At 56.7% G+C, this 13875-nt stretch overlaps 1 protein-coding gene and 3 long non-coding RNA genes across 6 annotated transcripts in view; 2 read left to right on the forward strand and 2 right to left on the reverse strand.

The window, feature by feature from the left end:
• Nucleotides 1-4000, forward strand: part of LARP4B (La ribonucleoprotein 4B) — a 75742-nt gene extending 71742 nt beyond the window's left edge. For all 3 annotated transcript variants that reach the window (XM_072955123.1, XM_072955122.1, XM_072955121.1), the window contains one exon: nucleotides 710-4000. In XM_072955123.1, the coding sequence (XP_072811224.1) occupies nucleotides 710-982 (273 nt within the window). In that variant the 3' untranslated portion in view covers nucleotides 983-4000. The remainder of the gene's footprint in view (nucleotides 1-709) is intronic.
• A 1797-nt stretch (nucleotides 4001-5797) lies between these two features.
• On the reverse strand, nucleotides 5798-7830 carry LOC140691447 (uncharacterized). The gene is made up of 2 exons (XR_012067071.1): nucleotides 6244-7830; nucleotides 5798-5960 (listed from the first exon to the last, which is right to left on the reverse strand). It is a non-coding gene; the product is annotated as an uncharacterized lncRNA (long non-coding RNA).
• A 782-nt stretch (nucleotides 7831-8612) lies between these two features.
• LOC140691448 (uncharacterized) lies at nucleotides 8613-10926 on the reverse strand. The gene is made up of 2 exons (XR_012067072.1): nucleotides 10866-10926; nucleotides 8613-10181 (listed from the first exon to the last, which is right to left on the reverse strand). It is a non-coding gene; the product is annotated as an uncharacterized lncRNA (long non-coding RNA).
• A 129-nt stretch (nucleotides 10927-11055) lies between these two features.
• Nucleotides 11056-13875, forward strand: part of LOC140691483 (uncharacterized) — a 39129-nt gene continuing 36309 nt past the window's right edge. The window contains exons 1-2 of the long non-coding RNA XR_012067138.1: nucleotides 11056-11121; nucleotides 11788-11950. This is a non-coding gene — a long non-coding RNA (uncharacterized lncRNA). The remainder of the gene's footprint in view (nucleotides 11122-11787; nucleotides 11951-13875) is intronic.

Consider the following 13875-nt stretch of genomic DNA (forward strand, 5'->3'; position numbering starts at 1 on the left):
CGGTCCCGACTCTTTTTCTGTCTGATCTGCGTTGTCCTCAGCTTGATGCTGGGTGGGCCTTAATCACCTGGATTTGGAAGTTAAGCGCTTCTTGTCCACTAGGTTTTCTCATAAGTTACAGTTGTTTTTAAGTTAATAAGCAGTTGATGGAGGTGACGTAGCTTTAAATGTTCTCTTTTGTCTTAGCCTTCATCCTCCACTTACCTGCAAGCCCCGCTCACTTTTTAAACCTTTTTAGCTCTTGCCTGAGCCCCAGCCCGTGGTCATTGCCAGATGCCCTGGAGCTGTGTTGCAGTTCACCCGCCTCGCATCCCCGAGGCTCGCGCTGGGCTGCACAGGGTGTCTGGCGCGGAAGCACGTGCTGCCTCTGTATTTCTCTGGGCGTCTGGTGTCTTCGCCTCCTTTCGGGCTGGAATGTGGCTCAGACACACTAGAAGGCCAGAGGCTGGAAGGAGTTGAGTCGGCACTTTTGCATCCCCACACTTTTTCCAGTTCTACCTGTTTTTACCAGATGTTTCTAGACTATCTTGAAGGGAAAGATGAGCCACAGCGGAAACTCATTGTTGAAATGTGGGAACCTTTTATTTAAAAGTAACAGTACTTTTGAGTGTGGAGATTTAGTTACAGTTGAACCTCTTTGACCTTTACCTCAAGTGACCTTGACCTTCGTGTACTGTCCTGTAACCCCAGAGCTGTGTCTGCTTCCCAGGAACTGCGGAAACCCAGCTACGCAGAGATCTGTCAGAGGATAAGTAGGGAGCCGCCGCCGTCCCCATTGCAGCCCCCAAAAGAGCAGAAGCCAAACACTGTCGGCTGTGGGAAGGAGGAGAGGAAGCTCGCCGAGAGGGAGCCCCCCGCCCCCAAGTCCAGCCCGGGACCACCCAGAGACCAGAGGAGGCCGCCGGGGCGCCGGCCCTCGCCCCCAGCTGCAGGGCGGCGTCCGCACAGAGAACAGAGCACCCCCCCCAGGTCCCCTCAGTGAGCGCCAAGGTCTGGCGGGCTGCAAGGAGCTGGGGTCGCCACAACGAAGCACTGTCCCTCTCGGGACAGGAGTGAGCCGCTGGTTAGGAGCTTGCAGTGTAGACAAGGCCCCCGAGGTGCCTGCAAGTTATTTTTCTTCTGAGTCGGATTCCCCTCTCTTGAAAAAAATCTATTTTTCAGGATTTAATTAATATAAACCTTATTTTAGGTTGGTGCTTAACTGGAGGTGATGCATAAGTCTGATTTTTTTCAGGATAGAAAATGCATTTATCCTAACAAATTGATATTTTTTATTAAGCCTCCATGTGGCTATGAATGCAAGCTATATATATAGTGAGTTTTTCTAAATTAAGCAGAACTATGCTACTTCATTTTTTAAAATAACTGGTTAGCAAGTGCGTATCTCTTAAGATGTCCAGACCGACAGATGAGGCTGAGGACAGTGGGACTGAGGCGCGGGGCAATGCTGAGTGTAGCCCGGAGGAGGGATGGGTCAGAGGGCGCCGCACGCTGGCCTGGAGTTGTCCTTCCATTCAGAATCTTGACAAGGGTTCTAGCATTTTTTTAAGTCTAGCCCGTTTTGATCTCCTGGGCAGAGTGGCCCTGCAGAGCGCCCCGAGAGCCCTCCTGTCCTGCCAGCAAGTAACCAGCTTCTCACTCCAGTCTCAAGTGGCTGTTATGTAAGATAAACTCAAAGCACATTGTGAATAGAACCTACATGAGAACATAAACTTTGTTGCCCACTGACATGTTATCGCGAAATTGTACCCTGATGTTGTCTTGCTCCCGCGAGCTGGCGGGGAGGGTGTGGAGCCCGCTCCCACATCGGCCCGTTGCCGGGGCGCCTCCCCGTCCCTCCGCACCAGCGCGCGGCTCGGAACGTTCCTGAATCGTGAGAGAAGGTGTTTGTGGTGCCCGTCTGGTGGTGGACGACCAGGTTCCCGCTCTCTTCCCAAGACGAGGGTCTCGTGGACCCTTCTGGAAGTGCTGCTCTCAGAAGAACACGCATGCACTAAAGCTAGCAGTTGATAATAAACATAAGTTATTTTGTTTTAAAATACCTAAATTTTTCCTTTAAGTGTTCTAAGCAGCAGACGTTAAAATAAGATTATTTCCTGCTAAATGTAACCATACAGTTTATTCCACAAAATGTTATTTAACAAGCCTGAGGTTTTTTTTTTAAAGATGATTTCCATCCAATATTTAAAGACTTGAATTTTATTTAAACTTGAAAATGACTTTGCCTTAACTTTTGTATAGGACAGCTTAGAGTCCATGAGACCGGCCCCTGGGTTGGCGCGAGTGGTTGCCGCTGCTCAGCCGCGTGGGCTCTGTGTCGCTCGGGCTGCTGAGTGAGCGTGCTGCAGGACAGGACCTGGCGGCAGTGCTGTGACACCTGGGAGGTCCTAAGCAGTTGGTCTTCAGATTGTTGAGAAATCCTGTAAATGCAAATAGTTGATACTGTATTAAATATGTGCACTTGGGAGTGTGTGGTTTGCTTGTACAGTTGTAAATAATCAGAACATATTAAAAAGGTACCCTACAGAGAAAAATCTGATAAAAGCTGATATATTATAAATGTTGCTATTGAGCTGGATGTAGATAAACTCAGTGTTGTGGTTTGAACATTATTTTAATTCGTTGAGGTTTTTTCTTTTTCTCTTGTACTGGTGTGTTGGGCTGACTCTGCCTCTTTGCTGCTGCGAAAGGGAGATGAAAAGTCTTATTAAACCTTCGAATGTCTTTATGCTCTTCTTAAAAGTATGTAAATATGTACTAATCACAGCCAGTGTGAAAGGGTTTCGAGGTATAATCCAGAAGGTAGAAACTGGCAGGATCTCAAGTGAAAGTAAGAAATGAGTCTACCTAGAATCACAGGTGGCTCGCGCGACCCGCCCGCCGGAGGAAACGGCATCTCCCTCGAGCAGCGCCTCTGTCCTAGCGCGAGGCCCGCACAGCGCCGTGCTGCCGGTGCCCCAGGAAGGAACGGGGGACCTTGCTTCTTTGTGGTTGTGAGACTGCTGGCTGAAAGATCAGAAATAACTGGCCTCCGGCACCCAAACTGGTGAGTGCTGTAGAAGGAGTCGGAAAGGCCAGCTCCCAGTGCTAGGATCCCCTGACGCCGCAGTCTGTGCTGGAGGAGGGGGTGGATGTCGCCAGCCACCGTCACCCCCGAATGTCACCGCCTGGATCCACACCCTCTTGGAGCCCGAAGCCCTGGAGGCATGTGCTTGGCCCCGTGCTGCTGCCGTTGGAGGATGGGCGGAGGTGGCCTGTGGCGGCCGTGGCCTTCACTGCCCCCTCTGCAGTTCTGGCTTCTAGAGTAGACCCCACTCGGGGGTGATTTTTGCAGCATCCTTTCTAATTAAGCCAGGGCGCCTGCCCGACGGCCCCCACTTTTCTGATCCTCCTCAGAAAAGAACGGAAGGTGCAGGGCAGGAAGCTGGGAGGGCGGCTCCGCCACGCGCAGCTGCCTGCGTGGCTCTTCCTCCCGCCGTAGTGCCTCGAGGTGCAGAGTCAGAGGTACTGCAGTCACAACGGCGCTCTCACCTGTTCAGCTGTGTGACGACCCGCACCACCTGGAAGTGTAAGGGTGAGAACCTGGCGCCTCACCAGACATGAATTTCAAGCAGCGTAGTTGCTTTTTAGCAGTCAGTGCCATGCTGTTCTGACCAGGCCTCCTGTGATGGCATCACTGCTGGTCACTCCAGCGGCAGGAGCGCCTTCTGTGGCCGTGCCGGGGTGGCTGCCGTGGCCGTGGGGAGGCCGCAGCGGGGCGGGCAAGTGTCCGCGGGGAGCAGTGACAATCGCAGCTGGAGGAGGGGCCGGAGCCCAGCTCCCCAGGGGCTGGATGCTTGGCCGAGAGCTTTTGTTTTTGTTCTGCTTCTTTTCATTGAGACTGGAATCAAGCTTACGTGTAAACTATTGGTAATTTAAGTTTCCTTTTGTGTCAATTCAGTGTAAAACTGTCTAATTTGAAAAAATGTAGGTTATGAAAAATAAAGATTTAGGCACTGGTTTTTCTTTTGATTTTTTTAAATTAAAATTTTCTCCAAGAATGCGTCTTTTTAAAAGATACTTTATTCCCATCTGTGTCATGAGAGTGGGGTGGGGGTGGTGGGCGCGGTGTCCAACCCTGGGTGAGCCTCCAGAGCAGGGTGGCTGACTCAGCCCTGAGCGCAGGTGACACGGGGCCAGGCACGCTGGGGCAGCTGGTCTGCAAGCCTCTCCCGCTTTTCTGCTCCATGTTCTTTGTCTCCAGCTGTTCATCCTTTGTTACGTATCCTCTCAGTCCCTACCAGCTGTCTTAACCTTATTTAGCGAATTTTATCTTACAGTTTTTAATTACGTAGTAAAACATGGATCTCTTTTGTGGTTCGAGTGTCTTGATCTTGTTTATGAAGCCTCCCTCCTCCAGGGTCACAAAGACAGTCTCCTGTGTGGTCCCCTGGGGTTGGCTGACGTGTTCGTGCCTGTGTGGTCTGAGGTGAGGGCGCAGGTGTCCTCTTCATCACGTAGGAAGTTTCGTATCACATGGTCGTGAGCCCCACCCTCATTACTTCCGGACTTCTCCCCTTTGCAGATCAGCCTTTTCTAGGCACTCTCTTCCACTCTGCGTGTCGGTCAATCTCTGCTGACAACGTGGACTCGCATTCACCCATCAGTCTAAACTCCTACGGGTTTCCTTCCTAGGACTCCCCACAAAGATGGGGGAACGTGCTCCCTGAAAGTGGGGGTCAGCCCGGCTCAGTCTCGGCACTCTGCCTGCAGCACAGTCGATGCTCAGTGAACACCTGTTGGCTTGGGGAGGTGTCTGTCGACTGTTCTCCACGCATGGCATGGGCCTTAGAAATTTGGGGGGAAATGGGTGAAGCTTTGATTTGCACTTTCCATGTGACCATCCCCAAACTCTAGCTTCAAATGACACACGTCAGGGTCCGCTGAGGCTTACGCTCAGCTTGGAGGCCAGCTGCACCTGCAAGCAGGTGTATGCCTCTGCTGGTGGGCAGGCACTGGGTTCTGGGACACACCACTCACTGCCAGCGCGTCTCGTCAGTGGGCCAGCCAGGGCGTGCTCTTCCACACCATGGGTGTTGCACAGGAGCTGAATCCGAGAACCCCGACTGTCCCCCCACCTCAGGAACTGAAGGGTCTGCACTGCATCCCGTGGCATGTGCACATCCCGTGGCATGTGCACATCTGCTCACGTTAAATTGCTGCGTTTGTCTACATCCGTGGATGAAATCCCCTGCTTTCTCTCTGATCGGGACCAGTGATGTATGTGTGGAGAAGGTTGGCAGGATAGGGTGAGCTGCGGGTGAACTTGGGAATGCTGCCCTAACTAAACCCGGGCCTCTGACAGCAGAAATGACAGCCTGGAGCAGGTGCCCCACGGCTGGCACAGCCTGCCTCCTCTGCGGCAGGTCCTCGCGGAGCTGGGAGGGGCTCCGGTTTCCATAATGGGAAACGCTCGGTTGTTAGGGTGAGGAGCCTGCACATTCCATCCGGTTCCATCCGGGCTCTGTGCTCAGAAGCATCAGGTGTGTTTCCTGGACGTGCGCCACCTGAGTGCAGCCGCTTCCAAGCACAGACAGCATCTTCCCCCCCATTTATGGGCGATGAATTCCTCTAATGTTTTGCCAGTTACTCTCTGGAGCTCATTAGAGCTAATCAGCTGAGTATACAATACAGAATGAGGAGAAAAGAGATCGGCCTCGAAACACTAAAAAATAACTGCTTCGGTGCACGGTTATAATTGCGTTGTTCTCTGCTCTTTGAACACACGCATTAGCTCTAGGGGAAGAAAACAGCCTCGTTCCATAAGTCGCACAATTTATTGCAAACCTGAAATGATTGAGGATTGGTTTCCAAGAGAGGAAGGGAGTGCAGCTGCGTACACAGCGCTGCAAGGTGAGTGGAGCCGGGAGAGCAGTGAGGACACAAGTGCGGAGATTCCAGCCCCAGTCCTGCAGCAGAAGCTGACAAATGAAAACGCAGGAGCAGTGATTCCGGAAGCTCAGAACACAGCGCAGGCGCAGGCGCAGCAGCAGGAGGGGATGGGAGGGGAGCGGGGCATGGAGGTCACGTGGGGCTGGCTGGACCCGCGTGCCGTTGCAGGAGGCTCGGCCGCGCCTCTGACCCTGAGGGCTGCAGCCCTTCTCTCTGCAACGTGGGCGGGGGGGGTGAGGGGTGTTGAGGGGGGTGTAATGACTCAGTCCCTTCCCTGTGCCTCTGGCCCAGGGCAGGTTCCTGGCGATGTACCTGTGCCTGCAGGGCTCCGCTCGGTGCCCACACCGGGTGAGGGAGGAGGGTTCCTGGGCTGGCTTTTGGGGGCAGTGAGTGGGCAGTGGCGGCCTCCCCTTTCCAGGCTGCTGAGCCTCTGCGTAAAGGAGGGGGACCCACGGCCTGGCTCCAGCATCTCAGAGCCTCTAACGTTCCTTTCAGCGACAAAGATGGATTGGATTCCAGTCTGAGAACCAGGGACAGGCTGAACGGGCTTTGGGCCTGTGCGGGGTCGGCGGGGAGGGCCATGAGTGTCCCAGAGCCCGGCTTCCTGCACAAATGCACCCCAGGCGGCTGGGGCAGGTCCTCCCGCCAACACGGAGAGAAGCAGGTCAGCCTCCCATAGCTGGGAGCGCCGTCAGCAGAAGTGTAACGTGAGAAACTGATGTGGCTTTAAGTTGCCTAGTGGCCAGGCTACCTCGATTTTCATGTATTTTATTCACTTACTACGTGCAAAGCACTGCCACTTCGACAGGTAACAAGAATCAACAATTACCCACGCAAGCTCACGCTCACCTTGGAGGGTGGATGTGCTTCACACCCGCACCAGCAGCCCAGGGCCAGTGGCCACCCTTGGACAACACAGGTCTCGTCGGCCTGGGAGGGTCTAAAACCACAGGTCCTGCAGCTCATGGACCTGCCCCCTCCCGAGGCCAGGAGTGGCTCCACCGAGAGCAGGGCCGAGGCAGTGGGGGCTGCTGAGGGCCCCGCAGGTCAGCAGAGCCACCTTGGCTTTCAGCAGCCAGAGCAGGGCCAACCTGAGAAGAAATGCCTGAGGGGGACATAAAAAGCAAGCGTGTGCAGGTGACGGGTGGGTGGTGGGCGGAAGCGGTTTCTTTGTAGGTAAAGCTGTGCATGTGCATGTATGCGCGTGCACGCATGTGATCTGCATGTGCATGTATGTGTGCGTGGATGAGTGAGGGAGATGAAGTGTGAGGGGACCGGTGTTCAGAGCACTGCTCATTTTCCAGTGAGCTGCTTCGGGTAAGGCGTTGAACTGAGTGAAGCTGCTTTGGGCCTGTCCCCCTCCCTGGAGGGTCTCTGGGGCTCATCTGGGAAGCGAGACCCCTTTGTCTCTGCGGTTTCAGGCCAGATGCCCCTTGGAGCTGAGGACCCACCGCAATGCACTGGCCTGGGCTCTCCCATCCAGAACGCTCAAGGCGTGGAGCGCATGGGGTCGGGCCCTGGAGCCACTTTCCTTGGCTGAGGCGGGGACAACGAAGCTGCAGGTGCCCCAGCCCCTCTTACAAGGGACAAGCCCTGGACTGTGCCCAGCTCTGGGGGCTCCGGTGTCCACCAGCTCCCAAGTGGCCCAAGGAAGTCCGAGTTCTGCTCCATTGTTTAATAGCTGTGTGACCTCGGGCATGTCACCTACCCTCTCTGAGCCCCCTTTTACTCACCTCAAAAATGAGGGAAACAGAACCAACCTGTGGGGTCATCTGAGAGCATTGACAGAGATGGCATGAAAATGCTGAGATCAGGAGCAAGGGGAACCCCAGCAGGTTACCCCCCTCCCCTCCCCTCTCCACCCCACAAGGAGTACCTGTTCCCCCAGGACCACCCAGTCCCAGGCCTGGCCACTCCTCCTGCCCTGTGCCCCATAGCTTCAACCCACCTCCTACACAGACTAATTCTCTGAGAGAGACAGAGAGAGACAGAGACAGAGTCAGGAGCGTGCTGGGCAGGGAGTCTGGCCTGTGTCCCTAATGGTCTGTCCTGGGTCGTGCCCCATTGTGAGGCCTGGCGGTACCCCTACCCTTCCTGCCTCAGCGGGAATGGTCCCTGGTCCTTGGTGAAGTGAGGCTGGATGAGCAGGGGTGGGACAGGGCTGCAGCCCAACGTGCCGTCCCATCATGGAAGGGCTGAGCTCTCCCTGAGGCCCCAGCCCAGCGGGGCCCCCATGCTGTGCTGGCTACAGTGCCTGGGGCTGGCCCAGGGACCCACAGCTGTTCCTGCAGCCTGGGGGCATGGGGCCCACAGTCTAGCTCTAGTATGGTGGGGAGCCCAGGCTCCCACCTCTGCCCAGCACTCTGGGACCCTGCCTGCCCCACAAGGACCTCAGCAGGCACCGCCCCCCATGCCCCGCTCCACCTGACTCTGGTTGGCCTGTCCTCCCATCCAGGCTCAGCACATCCGTCTGTCTGAAACAGGAAGGCTGCTGCCAGCCCCCCTGGTCTGAGTGCTTCCCTACGGGCAAGCCGCTAGCCGAGCATCTGCTTGGGGAAGTCAGCCCCTCAGTGTGGTGAAGAGCCTGTGCTGGTGCCGGGGAACAGGGCTTGGCTGTTGCATCTCGTGCTGCAGCCCCGCTCCCCGCACAGGCTGGACCAGTGACTCTTCCGAGTCCTGAGTAGAAAGTAAACATGGGAAATGTTTATGCAGGACGGTCACTTCCAAAATCAGGTCACAGAGAGATGGTGTCCCTGGCTAAGCCACGCCGGGACTCCTAAGCTGGACGTGTAGGTAATAATTGGCTGGGTTTTTGATCTGCTAAGCAAGGCCCATTTGTTACATGGCTGTGGATTGCCGCTACAACCCTCACTGTGTGTGCTCCTCAGCTGAGTGTGACTTCTGAGGGCAACCCGTTCAACTGGACTCAGACCCTGGGCTTGACCCTTGGCTTTCCTCCCAGGACAGCAGTACTTTCCCTGCCCAGCTGCAGCCACAGCCCCGTGAAGCAGCAGTCAGAGAAGAGACACGGTGGTGCACCTGCCCCAGCAGGAGGGAGTCAGGGCAGGTGGGTGCTGGCGTCACCTGGGGTGTTGAGCTGGTGCCCAGGACAGTGGCTGACCATGGCCACCTACTCTGCTCACTACAGTCCAGCAGGCCTGGCCCACAGCTTCCTTCAGATGCTCACAAAAGGCCCAACCCATTATCTGTGCAGACCTGGGCCCCCTCCCCATGTGGACTCTCCTTCGTATACTGACCCCTGGGAGAGGCTGGGTCACAGGGCCTGTGTGGGAGGCCTCATCCCACAGCGTGGGCTCGAGCCTTCACTTCCTGCCCTGCCTGCTGGGAAATAGCTTTTCTGCAAATTATATTTCAATAGTGGAAGTTCTGATTCACTGGCACCGAGCCCTCGGTGAGGCTCTAAAAACGGCATTTCCGAGCACTGAGCCGGTGGTTAGGAGGCATCTGGAAGGTTCATCCCTGCCATGGAAGAGGAATGACTCATTCTCCCTGCACGGGGGACTAGGAAGCGCCTTTGACCCAGCTCAGGAGTCCAATGCCAAGTCTGGGCTGGTCCCGACCCAGGCAAGGGCAGGGAAGCCCCCGCAGGTCCGAGTGTAGGAGGGTGCCCTGTCCGGGAGGGAGGAGAGCTCTTCACTTCTCCCAGCTAGGAGGGGCTTCCCAGTGAGTGTGGCAGCTGGCGGGTCTGCAAGAGACCCTCCGGCCGCCAAGGGCTATGATACCTCTGGACTGATGCGGAGAGAGGGTGCCGCCTGGGCCCGGCAGTCAGGGCAAATCCCAGGCCCAGAACAAATATGCTTACGTTTCTGGGGTTCCGGCCCCACTCATTCCTCTCCGTCTTCTCTCCCCTCGGTGTCCACACAGGAGTCCGCGTGCGCGTGACTCGGGCTGGGGCCTCTCCGCAAGCATGTGGTCCATTTGCGAGGTGGTCACAGAAGAGCCCGCTGGGGAGACGGGCAGGGGGCCGGCAGACCCAGGAACCTCATCCCGCCGTTGGGCTGGCGTGGGCAGGTCTGGGGTCCCCGGAGGTGCAATCTGGGGTGTTACCCACAGCTCCGCCTGGGGGCCACTCCTGCAGCGCAGGGAGATGCCGGCCGGCCGCAGGGCCCCCTCCTGTGCCTCAGCCGTCCGCCAGCCTCAGTCAGACCATCCTCCTCTTCCCGTCAAGGCAACAGGAGGGCGCGCTGACAGCGTCCTCACAGGACGCTCGGGAAATGCCACGGGCCACGCTGGAAGATGGACACGGGAACAGACGTGCGGTGGGGCAGGGAGGGGAGAGACCGGCCCTGAGGCGCCCAGCCGCAGGTGTGCCGCGCTGCCGCGAGGCCGGCTCCGCGGGCGCCCCGCCCCAGGGGGAAGCGCGCCCGGCCTCCAGCCCCCGGGGGTGCCGGCGGGCTGCCTGCCCGGCCTGGAGGGAGCTGCTGGAGGCTCAGCACCTGCCTCATAAGTCCCCCAGGGGCGCGCTCCCCCGGGCGGGCGGGCCCCGAGTGCAGGGCCGAGCTCCCCGGCCTCGGGGACGCCGTCAAGGGGCCTGCCGCCGGGGCTGCACTGACCAGGCTGGAGGCCGAGCGCTGCTGCCGGGCCGGCCGGGGCCCCTCTCCGACGGCGCGGCGGAATCCGCCAGAAGCTCCCTGGGCGCGTGTCCGGGGCGCAGCTCTGCGGGCCTGACGGCCGGGCGCCCGGGGCCGGGGCCGCGGACCCTCCTCTGAGGAGCCGAGCCCCGGCCGGCTCGCGGTCGGCGCCCGGGCCCTGCTCCGGGGGGCTCCCGCCGAACCCCCAGGCCGGGAGGGAGCGCCGATCCGTCAGGGCCCCGAGAGGGGCAGGCTAGCTGCCCGGGCCGCCCCCGGCGCCGCAGGAGCGCCCCGGCCCGCGCCATCACCCTCGGGCCCCCGACGCCTTCCTGGCGCCCTCACCTGGGGTTCCGGAGGGACAGGCCCAGTTACAGGTGGGCGGCCAACTGAGGCCCCGCCAGCGGCCTGCGCAACCGCCAGGCCTCACGCCCGCGTGCGAGGCGCCTCGCGAGCTGCTGGGCGGAGGGTCGCCCGAGTCCCGGCTCCCCCACCACACCGGATGCTCCCGCGCTCTCCGAGGGCGCCGAGCGAGCGGGCACTGGCCGACTCGGACCTGAGCACGAGGCCACTCCGGAGACGTCCCCATGGCCCCGTGCAGGTAGGGGTGACAGGTGGGCTATCCAAAGCCGTCACGGCACGGGGGGGGGGTCGACTGACACAGCAGCCTCTGGGGCGTGGGGTCCAGATGTGTCAGGGCAGCAGCGGAAGGGCGTCGGGGCGGGGAGTGTCTGCCGCCCTCCTTTACAGCGCTAACCCTAACCCCAACCCTAACTGACCTCAGGCCCGCCCAGGGGATACTCTCTGCCCCGTGGTGGGGGCCTTGCAGGCTCAGGAGTTGCTGTGAGTGGGTTTCATTTCAGCATCTCTTGTCCCAAGAGGCCCCACCAGCTGCTAAGCCTTGAGCCCCCCCTCCCCGCCCCCTGCACTAAACATGATGCTGTCACCACCTTGTTTAGTGCCCTGAGGGCCTCCCTGTGTTCTCCATGCCCCACCCCAACCTCAGACCACTGCCTTCCTGCTTCCTGCTCCCTCTGCTCACTGAGCTCCCTGACCTCAGGGCCTTTGCACTGCTGTTTCCTCTGCTTGCAACCCTCTTTGCTGTTTTTGGATTTCATCACAAATGTTGCTTCTTACAGGAAGCCTTCCCTGACTTCTCTGACTAGGGAAATCTCTACTTTCTTTGCTGCTCTTTCATGTGATTAATGCAATCACCTTTTACATTTGTTTGTGTGACTAGTTAATTTTTATTCCTCTCCACCGTCAGACTTGCTTCTGCGGGAGCCCCACGTGGATAAGAAACATACCCGTTGTTGGGCCACCCCCACCATCCGCCCAGGCAGGAGCATCCTTTCGATTCGGGTCCCCAGCAAACGCCTAGAGATGGTTTGTCAGAAGTGCAGACTCTCAGGCCCCACCCCAGCTGCCAGGTAAGAATCTGCAGTTTAGCCAGGTCTCCAGGTGATCTGCCAGCCCAGTAGAGTTTGAGGTGGGCTGGCTGGAGGCAGGGGGCTGGTTCCCCTTCTGTCCCCTCCCCCTCTTCCTCCCCCTCCCTCCCTTCCTGCCTGATTGGGGCACCGGGGGCTCTGCCTTCTGCTTTACGTCAAAGAACTCACCTCTCTCCTCCTCACTGGCCTCGCCTCCTGCGCAGCAGTAACTCCTCCACTCAGCGACAGCTCCATTCATCTTTCCCCTCCACCCTCCATACTTCAGTATCCCAAACCCTCATGATGTCAGGCAGTCCCTGTTCTACTTCCAAAACAATGAATAATCAGGTCCCAGAGGAAAAAGCAACCTTCTGAAATTAAGGGGTGGCAGATGGGCTGTTGTCCACCGAGGAAACCACCCAAATCACACACACATGCCTCCAGCCACGTCGATGCCCGAGTCCTTGGCCACCTCGGCCACAGGTGCAGGGCGTGAAGGTCGTGCGCTTCCCGTTGCTTCGCCTGCAGCTGCCCTCCCCCATGAAGCAGCCTAACGCTTCCAGCCGGGCGCAGCCAGCACGAGAGGCCAGCCTCTGGCCACAGACGCACCGCTGGCCTGGCTGGGCCCACCTCGGTCTCAACCTCCTCTGCTGTAAGTCCCTCCTCTGGTCCCTTCTGAGGGGCTGGGGCAGGATCCAGGGCCCTAGGTCCCCAGGGTCCCCAGGCCACCGCCACCTGGAGAAGGCCCCCCAGCCCCACTGTGGTTACCTCTGACCCGCAGGGACGCCCAGCCTGACTGCTGGGCCAGAGCGTGGATTGAGCTGCGGTGGGGTGGACTCTCAGGCCAGCGCCCTGAATTCACAGAGACCGAGTGTGAGGGGCCTCGAGGGGCCGCCTGCCCCGTGGGGACGCAGGCCCCTTGGGTGCCACCCGGGAGAGCTCACGCAGCCCCTGCCCTCTGCCTCCGTCCGCCTCCCCCTTCACAGAAACACAGACGACTCTTTGTTGTTGTTGTTAAAGTCTTAGTGAATTAGCTTTATTTTATGAGGCATGATAGAAAAGAGGTTTCTTTTCTTTTAGAAGCATTTGGAAATGATCTGAATTTTGAAAATAGAGCATTACAAGTTCTTGACTTCTTTTTGGAGAAAATTCACATCTGAGTCTCTAAGAGGATGGCTCTTATTTAAGAGTAATTCTTTTTTATTATTATTTTATTTATTTTTAATTGAAGTACAGTCAGGTACAATGTGTCAGTTTCTGATGTGCAGCACAACGTCCCAGTCATGCATATACGTACATATATTCGTTATCATATTCTTTTTCATTAAAGGTTATTAAAAGATATTGAATATAGATAGTTCCCTGTGCTCTACAGAAGAAATTTGTTTTTTTAAATCTATTTTTATATATAGTGGCTAATATTAGCAAATCTCAAACTTCCAAATTTATCCCTTCCCATACCCCCTTTCCCAGGTAACCATAAGATTGTTTACTATGCCTGCAAGTCTGTTTCTATTTTGTAGATGAGTTCATTAGTGTCCTCTTTTTTTTCTTTTTTTAGATTCCATATATGAGTAGTATCATATGGTATTTTTCTTTCTCTTTTTGGCATATTTCACTTAGAATGATGATCTCTAGGTCCATCCATGTTGCTGCAAATGGCATTATTCTATTCTTTTTTTATGGCTGAGTAGTGTTCCACTGTATAAATATACCACAACTTCTTTAATCAGTCATCTGTCGATGGACATTTAGGTTGTTTCCATGTCTTAGCTATTGTAAATATTGCTGCTGTGAAAATTTGGGTACATGTATTTTTTCTAATTAGAGTTCCCTCCAGATATATGCCCCAGAGTGGGGTTGCTGGATCATAAAGTAAGTCTACTTTGAGTTTGTTGAGGAATCTCCATACTGTTTTCCACAATGTC

Source organism: Vicugna pacos, chromosome 35 (assembly GCF_048564905.1).
Source record: "Vicugna pacos chromosome 35, VicPac4, whole genome shotgun sequence".
NCBI lineage: Eukaryota > Metazoa > Chordata > Mammalia > Artiodactyla > Camelidae > Vicugna > Vicugna pacos.